At 47.6% G+C, this 20,875-nt stretch overlaps 5 protein-coding genes across 7 annotated transcripts; 1 reads left to right on the forward strand and 4 right to left on the reverse strand.

The window, feature by feature from the left end:
• Positions 1-68: 68 nt before the first annotated feature.
• Positions 69-4,092, forward strand: LOC117840928 (putative MO25-like protein At4g17270). 2 transcript variants are annotated; one of them, XM_034721477.2, is made up of 11 exons: positions 71-285; positions 921-1,085; positions 1,164-1,282; positions 1,606-1,680; positions 2,135-2,228; positions 2,326-2,385; positions 2,636-2,701; positions 2,783-2,881; positions 3,210-3,254; positions 3,341-3,443; positions 3,591-4,092. In XM_034721477.2, exons 1-11 carry the CDS (start codon positions 175-177, stop codon positions 3,650-3,652), a joined length of 999 nt encoding a protein of 332 aa, XP_034577368.1. In that variant the 5' UTR covers positions 71-174; the 3' UTR covers positions 3,653-4,092. The 2 variants fall into 2 exon arrangements, with proteins under 2 accessions (XP_072146775.1, XP_034577368.1); XM_072290674.1 differs by lacking the exon at positions 3,210-3,254 and having other exon boundaries at positions 69-285.
• Positions 4,093-4,407: 315 nt separating this feature from the next.
• LOC117840929 (uncharacterized) lies at positions 4,408-7,002 on the reverse strand. The gene is made up of 3 exons (XM_034721478.2): positions 6,009-7,002; positions 5,495-5,848; positions 4,408-4,727 (listed from the first exon to the last, which is right to left on the reverse strand). Exons 1-3 carry the CDS (start codon positions 6,021-6,023, stop codon positions 4,635-4,637), a joined length of 462 nt encoding a protein of 153 aa, XP_034577369.1. The 5' UTR covers positions 6,024-7,002; the 3' UTR covers positions 4,408-4,634.
• A 109-nt stretch (positions 7,003-7,111) lies between these two features.
• LOC117836755 (uncharacterized) lies at positions 7,112-7,917 on the reverse strand. The gene has a single exon (XM_034716242.2). The coding sequence runs from the start codon at positions 7,881-7,883 to the stop codon at positions 7,407-7,409; it is 477 nt and encodes a 158-aa protein (XP_034572133.1). The 5' UTR covers positions 7,884-7,917; the 3' UTR covers positions 7,112-7,406.
• An 819-nt stretch (positions 7,918-8,736) lies between these two features.
• LOC140220080 (E3 ubiquitin-protein ligase SP1-like) lies at positions 8,737-11,939 on the reverse strand. The gene is made up of 8 exons (XM_072290533.1): positions 11,854-11,939; positions 11,648-11,700; positions 10,048-10,124; positions 9,694-9,876; positions 9,255-9,377; positions 9,114-9,179; positions 8,899-9,014; positions 8,737-8,815 (listed from the first exon to the last, which is right to left on the reverse strand). Exons 1-8 carry the CDS (start codon positions 11,937-11,939, stop codon positions 8,737-8,739), a joined length of 783 nt encoding a protein of 260 aa, XP_072146634.1.
• On the reverse strand, positions 10,228-20,698 carry LOC117836463 (E3 ubiquitin-protein ligase SP1-like). Of its 2 annotated transcripts, none has more exons than XM_072291132.1 (10): positions 20,519-20,698; positions 20,339-20,391; positions 14,174-14,295; positions 13,887-14,075; positions 13,470-13,600; positions 13,332-13,399; positions 13,115-13,230; positions 12,950-13,025; positions 11,824-12,425; positions 10,228-11,700 (listed from the first exon to the last, which is right to left on the reverse strand). In XM_072291132.1, the coding sequence occupies exons 1-5, from the start codon at positions 20,614-20,616 to the stop codon at positions 13,532-13,534; spliced, it is 531 nt and encodes a 176-aa protein (XP_072147233.1). In that variant the 5' UTR covers positions 20,617-20,698; the 3' UTR covers positions 10,228-11,700; positions 11,824-12,425; positions 12,950-13,025; positions 13,115-13,230; positions 13,332-13,399; positions 13,470-13,531. The 2 variants fall into 2 exon arrangements, with proteins under 2 accessions (XP_072147233.1, XP_072147234.1); XM_072291133.1 differs by having other exon boundaries at positions 13,887-14,096.
• Between the last annotated feature and the right edge of the window lie 177 nt (positions 20,699-20,875).

Here is a 20,875-nt window from a genome sequence, read left to right on the forward strand (position 1 = left end):
GGGTTAAAAGCAAAAGCTACGCGCGGCCAAATCCAGAGGAGACGGAAAAGGGCGTCGCAACCGCCCAAGGCCGGCCCGGCCCCATACATCGACGACAGTGTGCATTATTACGCCCCATTGCTGCCGTCGGCCGGCCGGCGAGTCGACAGGGAAAATCACCGAGGCGAGAGCGAGATGTCCTTCTTCTTCCGCATGGCGTCGCGGCTGCGGCCATCGACGCCGGAGGAGGTGGTCCGCTCCATCAAGGACTCCTTCCTCGCGCTCCACACCAGGACCCACGCCAAGGTGATTTACCAATCTCTCCTCCTCCCCGTCCCCTGCTTCTCGCGTCCCCGCCCCGCCCGTCGCGCCTCCTGTTCCTGCGCCTTTTTCTTTGGATAGCCCGATCGATCCATGTGCTGCCGGTCTGGATAGTCCTCGGTGACGGAATCGGATGCAAAGCCGTGATCTTGCAGCGACTGATGTCCAGTTTTGGTAATAATCCCAAGATCATGGCTGTTTGGTTCTCCCCCTCTGCCTGGGGATCATTTCATTCTTTTTCTTTATATAATCGAGAAGTCCCGATTGGTTGTGGACTTGTGGTACTCTCGTGGTATGTTTTGATGGGTTGAAAATGGGATAATGTGCAATCGTTGAACCTCTCGTCGTGATGCTTGAATGAACCACAGAATACTGATTAGTTAAATTAAATTGGTGTAGGTAATATGGAGTTGTTAGGGTGTCGCGTTCCTGTATTGCTTTGTTTGTCTCTATCGCGTTGACATTATGCAACTTCTTATTTCCCTTGTTCCATGCTCCTGAAAGCTGCTACTCTCAAATTATGCTGGTGATAAGGCTTCTTTGAATTCTTTATCAAATTATGAGAACGCAACTTGTAAACTCTTTGGTGCACACATGACCCATAGTCGCCTTCTTGTTAGGCTCTGGAAGAGGTTGAGAAAAACGTTTCATCCTTGAGGTTGTTGATCTCTGGTGATGGAGAGGTGGAACCAAACCAAGAGCAGGTCCTGCAAATAACCCTTGAGATTTGCAAGGAGGATGTCATTTCCCTCTTCGTCCAGAATCTACCTTCCTTGGGTTGGACAGTATGTTGGCTCTCCATTAAACGTCTTTACCTGTTTTTACATACCAACGTGTTGAACCGATTAGTTCTGTGGTTGCAGGTAAGAAAAGATCTGGTTCACTGCTGGTGCATTTTGCTTAGGCAGAAAGTTGATGAAAGTTATTGCTGCGTTCAGTATATTGAAAACCATCTGGAGCTTTTGGATTTCCTTGTTGGTTGGTAAGCCATCCATTTCTTGATTATAAGATGTCAAATAAACCATTGCCACATGAACATTGGCTTTTGGGTGATAGTTTGATTATAGACAGGTGGCCTGTAGTTAGCTAGTTGCTTTTTTCTCATATTACATCACATAGTCACCTTTATGGACTTCTCTAATTGTCAAATGAGGTCTTAACTAGTTGCGTATAGCTAAAGTTTGGGCCTTTTGCTACTTGATTTTCATCTACTTGTGGTAACAGCTTTTGACTTTATTGATCCATTTTTTGTGTCTACATTATATCCTTTTATTTAAGTTTAATTGTTTAATTATTTTCTTACAGCTACAAGAACGTGGATATTGCATTGAACTGTGGGAATATGTTAAGAGAATGCATTAAGTACCCAACACTAGCAAAGTAAGGGTTAAAATTTCCCATTCATTTATGATTCCCTTTTGTTCATGGTTCATTGACTATGCATACCTTAAACAAATTGAGATGATCTATGTTTTTGGGTCTACCTTGCTGGAAACTCTCCTTTTCTATATTAAGTAACACATAAAAGCAGCTTGCTCTCAGATGATGTATGATAATCACTATAACAGTAAAAACAGAAGCTGGACATATGATTTTTTAATTTAGACTTGGAAGTCAAAAAAGACAACACCATAGCAATTTTACAGGTTATAATATACAAAAACTAGTTACATCTTTCTACTTCCAACTTCTAATGCATCGTGTACTAACTCAGCCGTCAGACCAGGTCTATTCCATGTTCAACTCTGCTGAGAACTTGAGATAGATCCCTACAATAGCACCAAGTTCCCTAAAATTTAAATTGCATGTATTTGATTTTGAAGTGCTCTTTCAGATACATATTGGAATCTGGTAGCTTTGAACTGTTCTTTGAGTATGTTGAGCTGCCAAACTTTGATATTGCTTCTGATGCTTTGAACACCTTCAAGGTAAATCCATGTGCAAATTTTATTTCTCTGTAACTTTAACTCATATTGATTGTTGAAGAATCAATATTGATGGTTGTTTTTTATAAGATTGTTGCAGGATCTGCTTACCAAGCACGAAATTGTAGTTGCAGAATTCTTGGGTTCCCACTATGACCAGGTCACCATCTTGTTCTGACACCTTTATTCATGTCAATGATAAAAAGACAAAAGGCAGCAGAAAACTTTTGTTGCATAAAGTTCCATTAAAGCATACTCTAAAGGGTAGCGTTGTATGTTGTTTCACTAATGCCCTATTCTAAAACTGTAATGCAGTTGTGTCAATACTTGAACGGTTGAATCAGATTACCTGCATGCCAGATACATTCTGTTTGTTTTTATGTATCCTCTGATCAAGTAATCTTTTCCAGTTCTTTGAACTCTACTCAAGGCTCTTGTCGTCTGCTAATTATGTAACGAGAAGGCAGGCAATGAAGGTTTGACTATTTTTCAGCTTCACCATATTATCATCTCATTCACTTCAGAAGGAAACTTATAGAGCCATCTGTCGTTGTCAGTTCCTTTCAGAATTTTTACTGGAGGCTCCTAACTCTCAAATAATGAAGCGATACATCGTGGAAGTTCGTTTTCTGAATATTATGATCAATCTGCTAAAGGTATTATTTATATTGTTTTAACTTTTATTTTGGAAATAAAAGAAAATATTTTTTTACGATCACTACATTACTCTCGCTTCAACAATGTAATTTCTCATCCTGCATAAAACTGTACGTCCTATCTGAAAAGTTTCAGCAGTCGCCCTCTTTTTTATCCCGTGAAGTGCATTTGGATGGTTTATTACTGAGAAATACATTGATATAGATATTCTTAAACCTTGAATCCATGCACTCATTGAAAGGCTCTGTCCTGCGTGAATATTTAACTTTTTCATGCACTTCAAATTGATCCTGTAGCTCTGTTTCTAATAACCTGCACCTTTTGTAGGATTCAAGCAAAAATATCAGAATATGCGCTTTCCACGTTTTCAAGGTGTCATCTTAATTTAAGTGTACATACAGATATATGTGGCCGTGCATTTGAATGGCCCCTATTAACCATTTCCTGTGTTCAAACAGGTATTTGTTGCCAATCCAAACAAGCCTCGCCCTATAATTGAAGCTTTGCTAGAGAATCGCCGAGAACTGTTGAAGCTACTCCACAATCTTCCTACAAGTAAAGGTACTGTTGTGCATGGATGTCTTATTTCCACATTGAACCACTTGGCCAGTTGGGGAATCTAGACTCGGAACAGACCAGAACACCATAATGTCGAGGAAAGATGTCATGGAAGTATTGTAAGATCGCTGTTTTTGCTCCTTTATACAGGTGACGATGAACTTGATGAGGAGAAAGACCTGATCATTCAGCAAATCCAGAAGTTGGCATGATCATCAACGCAAAATCTTCAAGTTATCGGTCAGCAATGGCACCATGTCCGTTTCGAGTGCTTTCAGCATCTGTCAACCATACTACCAAAGGGTCGGAAAACGTGTCTATCGCACTGCATGCATGTAGCCTCCAAGAGCTATTGTTTTTTTTGGAGGGTTTTGCTGTTGGTCTCAGGAGACCGTGGCAAAGGATTGTCCTGTTTGAAGGATTTTGCAGTTGGTCTTGGGAGGCCATGATAAAGGGTTACAGGGAAAAGAGAGAGACAGTCAGACAGAGGTGCACGCACGAGAGAGAGTTTTCTTTGAGAGAAAGAGACAAGGTGTCACCATTGTAAATAAAGTTGTAATGTGGTGTGTGCTGTCAGCAGATTCAGAGTATGTGTAATTGCTTGTACTACTTTGAAAAGAAATATCTAGTGCTTCCAGAACTTAAAAGAGCATGCAAAGTCATGGAAAACCACTACAAATTCCAATGTTGCAGAATATGTTATCACCGGACCTTCCCCAAACCTACTCAAATGATTCCATGTAGCAGGACTATTATACTGGGGAAATTCGCTGAAACTAGCATGAACAAACGCATTTAGAGACCGTATTAATCAGCAACCAAAACCTGAAGCCCGGAAACATACACTGCCACCATCGAACACCTAACGAAATATAGACGACAACAGCATCCAAGTTCAAGCAGGAATCAGAAAGTGCAGCAGCACACGACACACCAGCAAGATAGACCGACGACAACAACATCCAAGTTCAAGCAGGTAGCAGTAAATTCAGAATCCGAAAGTGTAGCAGCATACGATGCACCAGTACGATAGACGAGTTACGGAAGGGAACAAATCAAACTACGGCACGACAACCATTGTCTCGTTTTCACGAATCACAACTGATTAGAATCCAGAAGCCAATTTGCGGTTGCCATATAGTCGGCCAGTACGCAGCTGATTTTCATGCACGCTGCTCGGTGCCTGGGCCTCATCTAGCGGCAGCACCGGCCGCAGTTCTGGCACCTGCTCCCGCCACAGCAGGGATGCAGCGGAAACAGGATGTAACCCTCCTCGTCACGGTAACTCTGCACATGCAAAGGTAGTCAAAACAGATGGGAGAGCATCAGAACCAACACGACTAAGAGCAGATAAACAAGTCTTTGGTTGAAAGGAAACCACACAATGCCTAATAAGAACCAGTTATCTTCACGTAAATGAAAGCCAAGGAATGAAATCTAGTGTATTGTTTTCTATTTGGGGTATTTGGTTTCCTGGATCAACGCATATCATAGATAGCTATGGTCTATTGCAGGACCGTCACATGGATGAGGTGATGATAAAGCAACGATTCAATGTAGCCATAAAACATACCACCAAATCGTCAATCAACTAGATCAAGTTCGAAGTTAGCATCGGATGGTACACCATAGCACCAATCGTTCCTCACACCAAAGACACCACGAACAGATTTGCAGAGACCAACCGTTATTCCTCCTACTATTCTTCTATTTCTGTGTTGTGTAGGAGGGCTAATAACCAGATGCATGGACCTTCTCAGGAACTTGTATGAACAATCGAGTCCAGAGGGTCCTAGCAAGAAATACGAGGCTGGGGAACCAACCCATTCTAGAACACCTAAATATGCTGAACATGACACAGAACACAGTAATTTTGCGAATCGCGCGCTACCCCAGATTTCAAAGGCTAAGTAGGAAGATGCAAATAGATAAGCTCGGGGCGATCAGGATTTCAGAATTCAAGTTCGCGGGCAGATCCACCGCGACGCAACAACAAAGCAGTAGCAGTAACTGATTGCGCTCATGGAGATATATGAGAAAACAAAGATGCGTACCTCAGTGCCGGTGAACATGTGGAACCACGGCTCCGAGCCCGTCCAGCGCGCGCAGTACCGGCCCCCATAGACGACGACGCGGAAGGTGTCGTGCCCGACATGGTGCCCGCAGAGCGCGGCGGAGAAGCCCGCGCCGCAGGTCACGCAGAACGAGTCCCTGCCCCCGCCGCGGGCGGGGCCCTGCGCCGCGCCGGACTGCGCCCCCTCGGCGGCGGCGCGGACGACGACCTGGTGGCCCTGGCCGCGGTGGTGCGCGCCACAACAGTGGTTGCAGAAGGCGGCGGCGCAGGGCACGCAGAAGCGATCCTCCATGCAGGGCGCGGAGAAGTCCTCCTCGAGGAGCCGGACCCATGCCTGCGTGCGTAGGAGCAACACGCGCGCCGCCGACGGCCCCCGTCAGCACTCAGCAGGTAGAAGTAGAGCAGGCGAGCGAGATCGGGCAGAGGAACCACGCGGCGGTTGCTGCTAGATCGCTACGGCGAGTAGAGAAGAGGGGAGGAGAAGATCCACTCACCTCGGGGTTCGCCATTGCTGAGATCGGGAAGAGGGGATTGGGGATTGGGGTTCGTCCGGGCAGAAGCGCTGAGAGAGTGGTTTATGTGGGTTTACGGCCTAGGCTGCTAGGCATGTTCTCTATTTGAAGCGCCGCCCACACACTGATTTTGTTGCCCTAGAACTGTCGTTTTTTATATCCATTGGATCATGGCTCAACGACCCAGATGATGCATTTTAGGGGGTATGGAAACCCTAACACTACCTTCACAGCTCATCTCCGCCCAAGCTCCGCCATCATACTCTTCAATTTCTCTACCAACTCATTGTAACGGTCGTGCAATATTAATATGATCTGTTATTCCCTACATTTTTCTTATACGTGAAATATGCTCTTTCTTGTTGACCACGCATACCTCTTCTATTTTTCTCATACAAATACCATTATTGCCTATTCTTCTATGCCTGAGTTGCTCGTGTTATAGGCTCCACCACCGCTCCTACTGATGTTTCCTCATCGCCTTATACGCCCTACTGCTCTCTTACCTCTATGGATACATGGCTCCGACGGTCCCGACGTGCAGCGGCGCCTCATCATCCACCTATCACCCGCAGCCATCACCAAGATCATGGGTCACTCTACCGCTTTGTCGTCCACCCTTCCGCTAAGGAATTGAGGTTTGGGAAGGGAGCAGTTCCTGAGCCCAAACACTAGACCTATAACCTAACAACCCTTATTCTTTTCTCACGCGAGCTGCTTCAGGTGGCGTAAGTGCGTGACCTATTTGCATGTTAAACTTTACCTTTTTTATTTTACTTTGGATTCATAATTTTATCATCTTATCGGTGTTGGCAATAACTAGGCTTAGGTTTAATTGTCCATCTTCTCTAATATTATGAAAAGTATTCAAGCATATTCTTTGGTTAGGTGGGTGGTAAGTGGTATTGGATATTATTTGGTTATAGTCACATGTATATCATGATTGTATTTATGGTAATTTATTACTCATTTGTCTTATATGTATCTTGTTGTTTTACCATGAGTCTTTGACCAATGATTACTCTAATAGAACATATTTTGATCTAAAATTAATATTTTTTAAATGATAAATTGATACCATTAGATGCTAATGCAAAAGTATGTTACTCATGATTATGATTTCGCACCATATACATTATATATTCATAGATCAATCAAACAAGGCTAGGGAGAAATTGTTGGCTTAGTCCAACCATATCCCACATGGGATCCATATCAACGTGCTCACGCTCACATTCACAAAGGGGCTCAACAAGGGAGAGAGCGCGACTAAAGCACATCCATCAGCAAATTGAACCCTTGCGTACAAGAACTGCGATGCGAGCGTCCGGAAGCTTAGCAGTTAGCAGCAAAGGCGGGACTCGGACGTTGTTCAGGTCCCTACTTGGACGATAGCGCCTTGCGGACTCTGGTGGAGCCCACCCAGCTGGTCTTCGCCTTGGTCTGCTGAGCCTTGTCCCCAGCCTTCGCATCCGCCGCGGTCACCATTCCGTCCGTGACGTCCGGCGGTGGCGCGGGCACCGGCGGCCCCGGTGGCGCGCTGGCCACCGCCGCCTTCTTGGCGACGGCCGGCAAGCGTACAGGAGCCGGCGACGGCGTGAGTGGCTGCGGTGGGGCCGGCACTGGCGGGCCGCTGTGCTTGTGCTTAGGGGCAGGCCCATGCGCAGCGCCGGCGCCAGCACCGGCGTCGGCGGGCTTAGCAGCTCCGCCGTCCTGGTGGCGGACTGTGAGGCGGCGGAGGGGCCGGAACGCCGGCCGGGCATGGAAGGCCCTCTGGAGCCTGTCGCAGATGCTCGGCGGCTTGCCGGCCGCGGGGGCCGTCGCCGCCGCAGTCTCCTCCTTGTCCGCCTGCATCATGTACAAGTTTGGGAGTGCTCTTCCGAAGGGCAGAGTGAACTTTTTATAGGCAAAAATGGTAGCTTAGGACCACTGGTGAGTGGTGACGTGAACCTGATGGAAAAGCACTGCAGTTTGCATCCGTTCTTTTCAACTGATGCTCTGCCCACAAACGAACTAAAGAGAGCATCTATGAACCGACGATAAGCGGCATCACATTCGCCGGGCAAAAAGCTGAGGCTGCTTTCGCATCACATGTTACAGAAACTAAACTACCGCCTGTCGAGATCTTTCATAGAAGTCGAAGTGAAAGCGTAGCTGAGATCTCTACATGTACAAGCGAACTCGTATCTGAGATCTCTTCATGTAGAAGTGAACTAGTTTTCAAAACTTGCAGTCAACAGGTTCAGACTTCAGAGGAGAATAACTAGGTTTCCAGCATCTACCGACCTACACCACTATATATCAAGTACCCATGCCACTCGAGCACAACAATTTTACACTTCATTTCCAAGTTTTCTGTTTCAGCTCACTCTTTCCTGCTGCTTCCCGGATCCAGCAGCTCTGGCTCTGGCTCTGCATTGAACAAAACAACCATTGATTTCATAAGCTGGTACACAGTATCAGAAAGGGTGAAAATAGCTGCCTCAAGATGACTCCGATACAGAAACCAGCTATGGCCATCAACAATATTTTCATATTATAAAATAAATGAGTTAACATGCCAATTAACCTGTTGAGTTTTTCTAACCGGCAGAATCCACTTTGGAGTGCCAATATTTCCTTTGCTATACCATGTTACCGGGTACCAAATGCGTAAAACGTTGCACCTTATTACCAGCCCAGAAAAAAGCATTGCGCTGTACCTTTTTATTCAGCACATTGCATAGCCTCCAATTCCAAGAAGAAATGCGCCAGAAGTTGCAAATGTCACGGCCCAAAACTGGCACCACCTGTCGACAGACCATTAGCGAGAACACACCCAGATAATATTCCAGATGCAAATCGAACAAAATATTCTGAAGCGTTTCAATACCTCGCGTCACTGCCAAGATTTGAGACAATTTTGTCAATGCTACTTCTTGAAACGTGGAATGGCCCGCCATTTCTTGGACGTTTGATCAGAATTTCTCCAGAATTACCTTTAACAGCCTGTTCAGATTACACGAAAATAAACCAAAATATAATGAAACAGATACTTGCCAATGTGCCAATACAGTTACACAACCATGAAAATTTACGACTAATTACCTCGCCAACGACAGTTAAGTTAGTGCCTGTCGGAAGAGTCCACTCAGTCCTCCTTAGTCCAAGTATCTGCAGAAAAATATCTTACAATTAATTTCCTTCCTGCTGGCAGAAAAATTTAAAGTTTAAGGTTTGTTAGATAACCTTGATTGAGCATTCACATCCACATGTTCGAGGTTGCTTCTCAAAGTCCACACTTTCAAGGCGTAATATAGAGCCATCTGCATTATGAGCCCTAACAACCTCCAAACGCCCAGTACCATCATCCTAGTAAAAGTAAGATGTCAGACAATGTTTTAACCTGAAAGTTATAGCCAGTCATGTACACGGAAAAAAAAAGATGTGGTGCCTCTTAGATGCTCAAAAGGGATATAGTGGACATGTGAATAGAATGGTCAAGGAAAAATCTAAGACTTCAAGGCAACGGTAAACCCATCATATCTGCAAATCTGTCAACATAACAGGTTTTTCACCAAGTATGCAAAGAAAAGCAGAAGCGCAATAAAGGTTTCAAAGGTAGGCCACTTGAAACTATTTGTGTCAACATCTAAACGAAGCTAGACATATATTCGTAGCAAATTACCAGGTACCAAGGAACCTCTTTTCTTTTAGAAGATATCTGCTCTGAACATTGAACCCATCGTTCATTATCATTTTCCTTCTTCCTGACCATTATCGTTTCAGTACCATCTTCATCCTTCGTCTTCTTTACCACCATGTATTCCTTAACATCCTCCTTCTGCTTCTTCAGAAAGATCTGTGTTACCTACAAAAGACAGACATGTCAACGGAAGCATAAGAAGCAGCAACATTGGAAGCAATTTTCAATGAACACGGAATTTTTCATGAAATCAGTAAGGTTACATTGTTTTCAACTATTACAGCTTCCAGGCCACTCTGCTCACCGACAATTGGTGTGTCTACTCTGCTCACCGACAATTGGTGTGTCTGATCCAACTCGTCCAGAGAGAGTTACAAGAGGAAGGTACCCGTATGAGGCGCCCAGTGCCATAGCTGTCAAGGACGCACACACGCATAAAAGAGAGAACAAGTAAAAATGTAAGTACTGGTTCTATAGACTTGAGCAGCAACACTTTTTTTTTCTAGAATATGCAGGAGAGCTGCGTATCATTCCATTTAGAAGAGAATGAAAATATTTTTTTACAACGCGGGCCAACCGGGCGCACGCACACGGATACAAAATTCGAGATTCTCATTACATGTTATTACAAGAGCACCCTAGGAAAGAAAATCCCGGAGAATAGTCTTCTAGCTGGTAGCAGCACCATGCCATCCGAGAGCTGCGAGGCAACGCACCCCTGCTGCACACCAGAGAAGAGCTTCTTCAGTTATCGCCCCGGTTAGCTGCGCTGGGGTTTTGTCCATCACCCTTGCGAAGACTCGATCGTTCCTTTCCTTCCAAATCTTCCAAGAGACCAACATGAACGTTGAATCGAGGCCTCTTATCCTGATGGCGTCGAGTGTGCTTCGCTTCTGTATCCACCATTCCATCAGAGAATCATTCAGAGCCGGTGGGACGTTCTGAATGCCGATTATTTGGCTGACGGCCAACCACACCTGCTGAGTGTAGGTGTTCTGCCATTTCAAGCTCCTGGTTACAGAGTGCACAATCGTTGCTATTTTGGAGCCCATGACGCTTGCGACGTGCAGCCGTCCACAGGCATTCTCCCAACGCTAACCAAGCAAAGAACTTGACTTTTAGGGGAGCCCATGCGCGCCATATAGCTTTAGTTGCTGGGAATGTCGTCGAGCCGAGGAAGAAGGCTCTATATGCCGAGCGTGCTGAGTAAATCCTAGAACTTTCCCACCTCCAGGAGACCTTGTCTTCAACTCCGACGCGTAACTGGACATAAGAAATTGCATGCCAAAGCTGAACATATTGGGACATCGCTTGCACTGTGGCGCGTCCAACAATGTCCCTTATCCATCTCTTGCCATTCAGGGCGTCGGCCACCGTCCGTGTCCGTTTGATCTTCGACTTGATCATGTGGCAAAGTTCAGGAGCTAGTATACAAGGGGATGATTGCCCGAGCCAATTGAGCAGCAACACTAAACAAGACCATTAAACAGACCTTGGTGCAACTTTTATAAATTACCCCAATTCCGAGTCTACATCATGAAAACACTGAATACAAGCTATCCAATTGACAGTGAACTAAGCAAATTAGATCTCTTAAGGAATCTAAATTTCATTACACATGTTCTAGTATAACCAAACTACAACAATCAGGAGCAAGGAGCTAACAACAGAAAGAGTCCACGTATATAGGGCATAGGGGACAGCCAAGCATGCCAATGCGACACAATCTAGCTTCAGAATCAAACTAATCGATTCCAAAAAATGAGCACCGGGTTAGGTTGCACCTGAACCGATTGCCCCCTATCCCCTGCCAGCCATCAAAACCCAGCCGGTTTAGAGAACTTTTAGGCGCATGGGTAGAAAAATTAGCCCCGATATTAATAACCAAGCACCAAGCAAATTCGCAGTAAGCCCCGATCGGCACATATATACTCACACAAATCGGAGATGCGGCTGAACTTGCGCGCCGATCGCAGCTCGTTGGCGCTCCTGCACGCACGAAGCAAAGCAATGACGATGCATTCAGACCCGAGGCAAGAGGAAGAGCAAACGAGGTAGGAGAAGATCGACAGCAATGTGTGCAGTCAGGAATTCAGGATGTGATGTACGTACGCATCATAGCTCCACCCTAGGAGGTAGCACCCAGCGCCGGCGCAGCAGCACGCGAGCCCGCCCCACAGGAAGCCCGCCCCGCCGCCGCCGAAGCCGTCGTGGCGCTGGCGGTACATCGCGGAGCGCTTCGATCTCTAGCTTCCGACGGAAGAGCAAAGCAAAGGCTTTTCCGGACGTGTGATTCTTGAACTCCACGAGACGAGAGCCTCTGGCTGCCTGGGTTCGTGCCAGCGGACAGCTAATCTGCGGCGGGGGGTCTCGTGATCGAACGGAACACTGATCAGCGGCGGGCGGGCGTCGTATTCCGTCTCAGCTGAAATCCACTTTGGACACAGAGAGGATAGAATCCTAGCTCATCAAAAGGATTTTTGAAGGAACTTCTGCCAGGAACTCTACCAAAGCTCGAGAACACAACCGTAACGGCCAGTGCCGGTCTTCTCCAGAACTGAATACTGATACAGAGAACAGCTCGAGGCGTCGCCAACAATTTTGGAGGGGATTAACTACTTTGCCATGCATCTACATTCTATCAGCACTCACACGACAATACGAGATCACTGCCTCCTTGCCACTGCTTCCTATATCCAATATCTCCGACCGTTCTGCAATGAACAAAATAGCCGTTGGTTTCATAAGTCCACAGCAGGAGATAGACAATGCAAGTCACATAAAGAATAGATCCATCTCCAACTCCAATACAACATCACTTTGTTCCAAAAACGACAATCTCTGCACCTTAATATTACCAGTCAATGCTACAAGCGCCTATGGTTAAGTATTTCCTGAGGAATGTAAATTTGTACACCAGAATTCGATTAGTATTAATTAGCATGCAAACCGTTGGGTTTCATTGGCCTAGTACAAGTAGTGTGTACTCCCTCTAATCCAGAAAATAGATCAATTTAGCTTTGTCCTCAGTCAAACATTTTCTGCTTTGACCATCAATAACAAAATATATATATAAATTGATTGATATTACAAGATTCGTCATCAAACATACTTTCAAAATATGTAACTCTTTCTTTTAAAATAATTTATTGTTTAAGATTTTATTGGTCAAAATATTGGAGACCATATCGATGACCTAAATGACTTATATTTGGGATTGGAGGGAGTAATATATTACCTTTCAGTTCAATGCATAGCCTCCAAAAAGGAACATGCCAGAAGCTGCAAATGCCACAGCACAAAATTGGTAGCACCTGTTGGGCATACAAGTATTAGTTTACAAACTTGCTCTAGCAACGATCTAGAAACAAAGCAACCAAATTATCTTAAAGCATCTCCATACCTGGCTTCAGAGCCAAGACCAGAAATAATTTGATCAATGCTACAGCTTGAAACATGAAATGGCCCACCGTTTCTTGGACGTTGAATTGTAATTTTTCCAGAATTATCTTTAAAAGCCTGCTCAGATTACATGAAAAATGAATAATTATGAAGAAATGGGAGACTCTCTTGGTCTACCAGTAAAGTTCTACCCAACCAGGTGAATGCATGAGTATTACCTCTCCAACAACAGTTAATGGAGCCCCAATTTGAAGAATCCGTTCAGTTCGTTTTAGTCCAAAAAAATCTGCAAAATATAACTTACCATGAAGACCATGCCAAGTGTCAGAATAACAGTATAAGGTTTGGTAGATAACCTTCACGGAGCATTCACATCCACAAGAATGAGGCTGCTTTTCAAAAACCTCACTTCCAAGGCTTAAAGAAAAACCATCAGCGCTGCAAACCCCAAGGATCTCCAAATGCCCAGTACCATCAGTCCATCATACTAGTAAAAATAATATATCAGACCATGCTTGATCCTGAAAGTTACAGCTAGTCTAGAAATCATCATGTATGGTAATTGTATTACCTATTTCTCAAAAAAGTCAACAAAATCTACAGTTGTATAACCTGTCTAGAACGCATAATGTATTGTAGCTGTATTACCTAATTTCTCAAAAAAATCACAATCTACAATAATATAGCCAGTATGGACACACATTACAATAGGGCTGGTTCAAAAAAAGGGCGAATGAACCGCAAGCAAGCTAGCCACAGTAGCTGTATCTTACCAAATTCCAAGGAACCTCTTTCTTTGTGGAAGATATCACTATGGAACAGTGAGTCCACTGTCCGACATCATCTTTCTCCTCCTCCTTGATCATCAAGTGTTCATCACCACGTTTTTCCTTTATCTTCTTTACCACCAAGTATTCCTCACCAGCCTTCTTTGGTGTCTTCTTTAAGTAGTGTTGTGTTACCTACAAAAGGCAGACATGTAACTGAAAGCATAAGAAGTTAAAACACTTAAAAAGCAATAGACTAACAAACATGACGCCCTTGTGAAATCAGTAGTTACATGTTGCTCAACTATTGAAGCTTGCAGACCACTTTGCTGGCCGGTAAGTGGCGTGTCTGATCTAACTCTCCCAGAGACAGTCACAAGTGGAAGATGTCCAAATGAGGAGTCAAGTAGCATAGCTGTCAAAGCACACACATAAGAGAGAGAATAATAAAAGATAAGCCTCGATAGAATCGAGTAAGCATACTACATAGTATCACCAGAATCTCAAATAAACCTAGGGACAATTTTATTTAACATACCAGTAGACAAGTGTAGTCTTCAGTAATTGGTACAATATGAACTAAGAAAACCCTGGATATACCCCTTAATAGTGCTACAATTTAAATAGATTAAAGCTGCATATATGAATCTAGGGAACTTGCTCCCTCCCTCCATCTTCGAGCATATAGCATTTTAGAATTAGAAATGTCAAATTCTCTCAAATCCGGTGACGAAGTGTCATAACTTTTAACGGAGGGATTATCATAGTAGACATATATTGTTGTGGACAACTTCTTTGGCAAGAAGTTCCACCGAAGGAACAAAGGGCCAGCTAATCCGGGTTCTGCAGATCAGTTAGAATTAGATAAGGATTAGACTCCTAGTTGGTTAAGAATTGTAACAGAATTAGATTGGAGATAGAGTCCTAGTTAGATTAGAGTTGAGTCCTAGTCAGTTAAGGATTGTTGGTTGGCCCAATATATAAGGGCCCGAGGCGCCATAGGTTAGGATTAAGCAGGAACAGATCCTAAACTCCGAGCGTCCCAGGGAGGGCGAGTAGGTACCTGTCGATCTGCTATTGTACTCCTTGCCCAATAAACTAGCCATAACCTCTTTGGTATCAGCTGGGACCTTCCTTGGTTTCTACCTGCCACCAATTGCAGATCCACCACACCCCATATTCCCCTGCGCGCCGCCAACCCCATCGCTCCCACCGCAACAATGGGCGATTCCTTCGTCACCTAGGTTGTCTTTGATGACGCCGTCGCCAAGATGATCACCAAGATGAACGAGATCAGCATGAAGCTTGACAGAGAATTGGGATCTGTCCGCCAGGAAAAAGGGCGTCTCGCCTCCTCCATTACCAATGTCCAAAATCAGGTTCTGGAGAAGAACGGACGCTTCGACGCTACGGGTTCCTCCTCCGGGGGCGACGGGAAGTATGGGCCGCCGCCACCGCCCGTGCATAAGCTCCGCTTCCCCAAGTACGACGGCTCCGACGACCCCCTAGGCTGGCTGCACAAGTGCGAGCAATTCTTTCGCTCCCAGGGCACGCTGGAAAATTAGAAGGTCTGGACGGGGACGTTCTATTTGGAGGGCGCCGCGGGACGGTGGTACTACCGCTTGGAAAAGAATCGCTGCATCCCTACTTGGCCGGCTTTCGTCGAGGGCGTCAACAAGAGGTTTGGACCGCCGGTACGCAGCAACCCCCGCGGCGAGCTGGCCCATCTTCGCCGCACGGGCTCCGTCGACGACTACCAGGAGCAGTTCCTTAAACTCCTGGCACGATGCGAGGGCGTCACCGAACAACAACAGATCACCATCTTCTCCACCGGCCTCCTGCAACCCATGAGCATCGATGTGGAGATGAACAAGCCCTAGACGTTGGAGGACGCCATGGCGCTGGCGCGTGCCTTCGAGCGCCGCAACCAGGTGGTCGACAAGGGCGCTCGCTCCCTGGTACGCGCGTCGCGCCCCTCCTCCCGCACTGGTTCATTCTCCTCAGCCCCGGCCAAGCCCCCTGCTACACCGCCAGCCTCTTCTATGGTGTCTTCAACACCAAGCGCTCCTGTCAAGCCTGCGGCGCCACCGGGCGCCCATTTCACGCGCCTCTCTCCAGAGGAGATGGCGCAGCGGCACCTCGAGGGGCTGTGTTTCAATTGTCCAGAGAAGTTTTCAAGGGAACACGCCAAGCAGTGCTCGATGAAGGGCATCTATTGGATGGAGTTGGATGACGACGATGCCGCTTCGGACGGCTCAGGGGAAGACGAGCCGTCCATCTCCCTCAACGCCATCACAGGCATCCAGACGAGCTCCACCTTGCAGCTTGCCACCGTTCTCCAGGTCGTGGGCCTCACGGCCTTGGTGGATTCGGGGTCCACCCACTCATTCATCACCGCGGACACTGCCGCCCGGCTTGGGCTCACTCCAGAGGCGCGGACAGGCCTCACTGTTGGCGTCGCCAACGGCGACCGCGTTCCTTCCGCCGGTGTATGCCGAAACGTCGTCGTCCACATCGGCTAGGAGGAGTTCTACGTCAACCTGTTCGTCATCCCGCTCGACGGCTACGAGCTCGTCCTGAGGTGCGACTGGCTTCGCACCTTGGGGCCCATCCTCTGGGACTTCACCCGGCTGTCCATGGCTTTCTGGCGCCAGGACCATCGCGTCAAGTGGTTCGGGGTCAATGGCCGACCTTCCCCACGGCTAGCTATCACTCAGTCATTGGATCTGCTTGGGCTACTGTTGGAGGAGTTTGCTGATTTATTCTCCATGCCGTTAGGGCTGTCGCCGCCGCGCGCCTTCAACCATCGCATTCATCTTCTTCCGGGTACTTCTCCAGTGGTGGTGCGCCCGTATCGCTATCCGCAGCTTTTGAAGGATGAGATTGAGGCCCAATGCCAAGCCATGCTCGAGCAAGGGATCATCCGCCCCAGTACGTCAGCGTTCTCCTCGCCTGTGCTTTTGGTGCGCAAGGGGGACAGCACGTGGCGCTTCTGTGTTGACTACCGCGCCCTCAACCTCAAGACCGTCCGCGACAAGTTTCCAATTCCGGTGGTGGAAGAGCTCCTGGATGAGCTCAAGGGTGCTGTTTTCTTCACCAAGCTCGACCTTCGCAGCGGCTATCACCAAATGCGGATGCACCCCGACGATGTGGTGAAGACGGCGTTCCGCACCCACCACGGCCACTTTGAGTTCCTGGTCATGCCGTTTGGCCTCACCAATGCGCCGTCCACGTTCCAGGCACTGATGAACGAGGTTCTTCGTCCGTTCCTCCACCGCTGCGTTCTCGTCTTCTTCGACGACATCCTGATTTACAGCAGCTCCTGGACCGAGCACCTGCAGCATGTTCGCGTCGTGTTCTCCGTCCTCCGCGAGCACGGCCTCGTCCTCAAGCGATCCAAGTGCCTCTTTGGGGAACGTCGGGTGCATTATTTGGGACATGTCATCGCCGATGACGCCGTGGCCATGGATACTGAAAAAATTGCGGCTGTCCAATCTTGGCCCCGTCCTCGGTCTGTCAAGGCGCTGCGGGGATTTCTTAGGCTCACCGGGTACTATCGCCGGTTCATCGCCAACTACGGCCTCATTGCTGCCCCGTTAACGGCGCTTCTGAAGAAGGATGCCTTTGTGTGGAGTTTAGAGGCAACAACAGCTTTTGAGGCACTCAAGGCCACCCTCACAACAGGTCCTGTACTGCAGCTTCCAGATTTTGATAAGCCCTTTATTGTGGACTTTGACGCATCCAGATCTGGTTTTGGAGCTGTGTTGCATCAAGGCGCAGGGCCTATTGCTTTTTTCAGCAAGATAGTCGCCCCTCAGCATGCTAAACTCGCGGCCTATGAATGGGAGTTAATTGGATTGGTTCAGGCAGTAAGGCATTGGCGGCCATATCTTTAGGTCCGGGAGTTCATCATTCGCACAGATCACTGCAGCTTAAAGCATCTCCTTGACCAGCGCCTGTCCACCATACCGCAGCACACATGGGTCAGCAAGCTATTTGGCTACAGCTTCCAGGTTGAATATAAACCCGGGGAACAGAACACTGCCGCTGATGCGTTATCTCGCCGGGATGAACAGGAGGTAACCGGCCACGTCCACACCATCTCTCGCCCGGAGTTTGCTCTATTCGACAAATTCAGGGAGGAGGCGTCCTCTTTGCTGGAGGTACAGGCTAAGAAGCAGGAGATTGCAGATGGGACAGTAGGAGCAGCATGGTCTGTTGTGGATGGATTTGTCATGCATCGGGGCAGAATTTTTGTTCCTGATTCTTCGGCCCTATGGCCGCAACTCCTTGCTGCCGCCCATGGCGCCGGCCATGAAGGTACCCACAAAACACTCCATCGGCTGCGCGCTTCGTTCTACAGTCCGCATGCACCCAAATTAGTCCGCGATTATGTTCAGGGCTGTGTTGTTTGTCAGCAAAACAAGACAGAGCACCTTCATCCGGTGGGATTGCTGCAGCCTTTGGATGTTCCTCAGTCCGTTTGGAGCGACATTGCAATGGATTTTGTTGAGGGGTTTCCAAAAGTAGGCGGCCGATCTGTTGTGCTCACAGTGGTCGACCGTTTCTTCAAGATGGCGCACTTCATTGCCTTGGGACATCCCTACACAGCCCTGTCTGTGGCTCAGGCTTTCTTTGATGGCATCGTACGCCTCCATGGGCTCCCATGCTCCATCGTTAGTGACCGTGATCCAGTTTTCACTATTGCTTTGTGGAAGGAGCTGTTCAGCCTCGCCGGCATCAAATTGCGCCTCAGTTTTGCGTTCCGGCCGCAAACAGATGGTCAATCTGAGGTGACTAATCGGGTTCTAGGCGTGTATCTTCGTTGCTTGGCGGGTGATCGTCCTCGCAGTTGGCTGCGCTGGTTGCCTTGGGCTGAGTACTGTTATAACACTTCATATCAGTCCGCCTTGCAATGCACGCCATTCCGGGTGGTGTTTGGCCGTGATCCGCCTTCCCTATTGTCCTATCAGCCAGGATTGGCCCGTGTGGTGGCATTGGATAAGCAGCTTGTGCAACGTGATGAGTTTTTGGCGGAGATCAGGGAGCGTCTTCTTCAGGCTCAGGATTATATGAAGGCCACGCATGATAAGGCTCACCGGACGCTGGAATTTGAGGTGGGCAGGTGGGCCTGGTTACGTCTACATCAGCGCTCAGCCGCGGCTATCACTGACAAAACCAATGCCAAGCTTGCTCCTCGCTTCTACAGTCCATTTCAAGTGATTGAACGTATTGGGTAGGTGGCTTATCGTCTTTGCCTGCCGCTCAAGGCTCGAATTCATGATGTTTTCCATGTAGCCTTCCTGAAGAAACACCAGGGTCCTGTCCCTACTCAGATTGTGTCACTGCCGCCTGTGGTTCATGGCTGTGCAGTTCCTATTCCAGAGAAGGTGGTGCGCGCTAAGCCTACAGCCTCATCTTGGGACCTTCTGGTGCAATGGGCGGGTCGTGATGCTGCTGATGCCACTTGGGAGCAGCTGGACCAATTCAAGGAGAGTTACCTTGATTTCAAGCTCGAGGACGAGCTTTTCTGTCAGGGGGCAGAAGTGTTGTGGACAACTTCTTTGGCAAGAAGTTCCACCGAAGGAACAAAGGGACAGCTAATCCGGGTTCAGCAGATCAGTTAGAATTAGATAAGGATTAGACTCCTAGTTGGTTAAGAATTGTAATAGAATTAGATTGGAGATAGAGTCCTAGTTAGATTAGAGTTGAGTCCTAGTCAGTTAAAGGTTGTTGGCTGGCCCAACATATAAGGGCCCTAGGCGCCATAGGTTAGGATCAAGCAGGAACAGATCCTAAACTCACAGCCTCACAGGGAGGGCGAGTAGGTACCTGTCGATCTGCTATTGTACTCCTTGCCCAATAAACAAGCCATATCATATATATGGCTATATTACTATAACCGAACCACACCGTTCAGGAGTCAGAAGGTAAGAAAACAAAGAATGTAATGCATGGGACGGCCTAGCATACCCATGCTCCAAACACGATCAAGCTTTTATATCTAGAAAATGTCAGTCGGTAGCTGGGACTATTACTTTTTGGTTAATTTATACCAACATAACCACATTACTAAAAGGACTGAAACTATGCCGTTGTGTGGCTCATTTACCCAATTATATACCTACTTAAAAAGTCAATAGCACAGCAGCAGGATGAGAGTTTGAGATACCATATCTCAACATGTTGCAAAATACAGATAGTGATCTCGGTGGGGAACTAGACCAATCAATTCCAAATCAAGCACTTGGGGATTACGCCTCAAATGCTCAAATGATCGCTCCCAATTCAAGTCCGAGGCTGTGCAATTCGGGGACGGGATAGATTCAAGGTGGGTTTTGATTGCTGAAAGGCCCAGGATCGCAACTAAAATTTCGAAGGACAAACGAATAGTAATTAAATTATCCCGGCCCGGGGCATCACCATGCACCCGCGCGCAAGCGAAGCGCCACACTTACACAAGTTGTGGATGCTCCGGAACCTGAGCACCGATCGCACCAACCCGGCGCTCCTGCACGCACGAAGCAACAACAAACAAAAAGGACGCGCGGGATCAGCAGAGATCGAAGACCCAAACGGGAGAGGGAGGAGGAGGGGGGAGCAATGCGGGAGCGGAGGACGGAGGAGAGAGGTCGTACTCGAGACGACTCTTCCCCAGGTAGTAGCAGCCCGCGCCGGCGCAGCAGCACGCGATCCCGCCCAGCAGGTACCCTCCCGGCCCGCCGCCGTCGGCCATCGCCGCAACCGACCGCAAGTGAGCGCTCCGCTTCTGGTGCTCGCGTGTCGCACCGTTCGGCGCTCGGGTTTTGCTTCTTCAGTTCTTCGCCTGGAAGAGAGGCAAAGAGCGTGGTAGGCTTCTCTCTCTCAAAAAAAAAGAGCGTGGTAGGCTGGTGGGCCGCAGGCACCATTTGGTCTCTTGTGGGCCGCAGGCACCAGTTGATGGGCTGCGGATGGGACGCGCAGCGTTGCTCTCGCGCACGTGCCCGGATCGATCG

The sequence above is a fragment of the Setaria viridis genome, chromosome 9 (genome assembly GCF_005286985.2).
Source record: "Setaria viridis chromosome 9, Setaria_viridis_v4.0, whole genome shotgun sequence".
Taxonomy (NCBI): Eukaryota; Viridiplantae; Streptophyta; class Magnoliopsida; order Poales; family Poaceae; genus Setaria; species Setaria viridis.

Excerpts from the sequence above, each read along its gene's own strand:
- LOC117840928 (XM_034721477.2), top strand. The coding sequence starts at position 175 with ATGTCCTTCTTCTTCCGCATGGCGTCGCGGCTGCGGCCATCGACGCCG. Across the intron at positions 286-920 it reads ACACCAGGACCCACGCCAAG|GCTCTGGAAGAGGTTGAGAA; the intron begins GTGATTTACCAA and ends CCTTCTTGTTAG. Across the intron at positions 2,386-2,635 it reads TGGGTTCCCACTATGACCAG|TTCTTTGAACTCTACTCAAG; the intron begins GTCACCATCTTG and ends AATCTTTTCCAG.
- LOC117840929 (XM_034721478.2), bottom strand. Across the intron at positions 4,728-5,494 it reads ACATGTTCACCGGCACTGAG|AGTTACCGTGACGAGGAGGG; the intron begins GTACGCATCTTT and ends TTGCATGTGCAG.
- LOC117836755 (XM_034716242.2), bottom strand. The coding sequence starts at position 7,883 with ATGATGCAGGCGGACAAGGAGGAGACTGCGGCGGCGACGGCCCCCGCG.
- LOC140220080 (XM_072290533.1), bottom strand. The coding sequence starts at position 11,939 with ATGTACCGCCAGCGCCACGACGGCTTCGGCGGCGGCGGGGCGGGCTTC. Across the intron at positions 9,015-9,113 it reads ACTTAACTGTCGTTGGCGAG|GCTGTTAAAGGTAATTCTGG; the intron begins GTAATTAGTCGT and ends TAATCTGAACAG. Across the intron at positions 8,816-8,898 it reads AATCTTGGCAGTGACGCGAG|GTGGTGCCAGTTTTGGGCCG; the intron begins GTATTGAAACGC and ends GTCTGTCGACAG.
- LOC117836463 (XM_072291132.1), bottom strand. The coding sequence starts at position 20,616 with ATGGCCGACGGCGGCGGGCCGGGAGGGTACCTGCTGGGCGGGATCGCG. Across the intron at positions 14,076-14,173 it reads CTTCAATAGTTGAGCAACAT|GTAACACAACACTACTTAAA; the intron begins GTAACTACTGAT and ends TGCCTTTTGTAG. Across the intron at positions 13,601-13,886 it reads AAGAGGTTCCTTGGAATTTG|TATGATGGACTGATGGTACT; the intron begins GTAAGATACAGC and ends TATTTTTACTAG.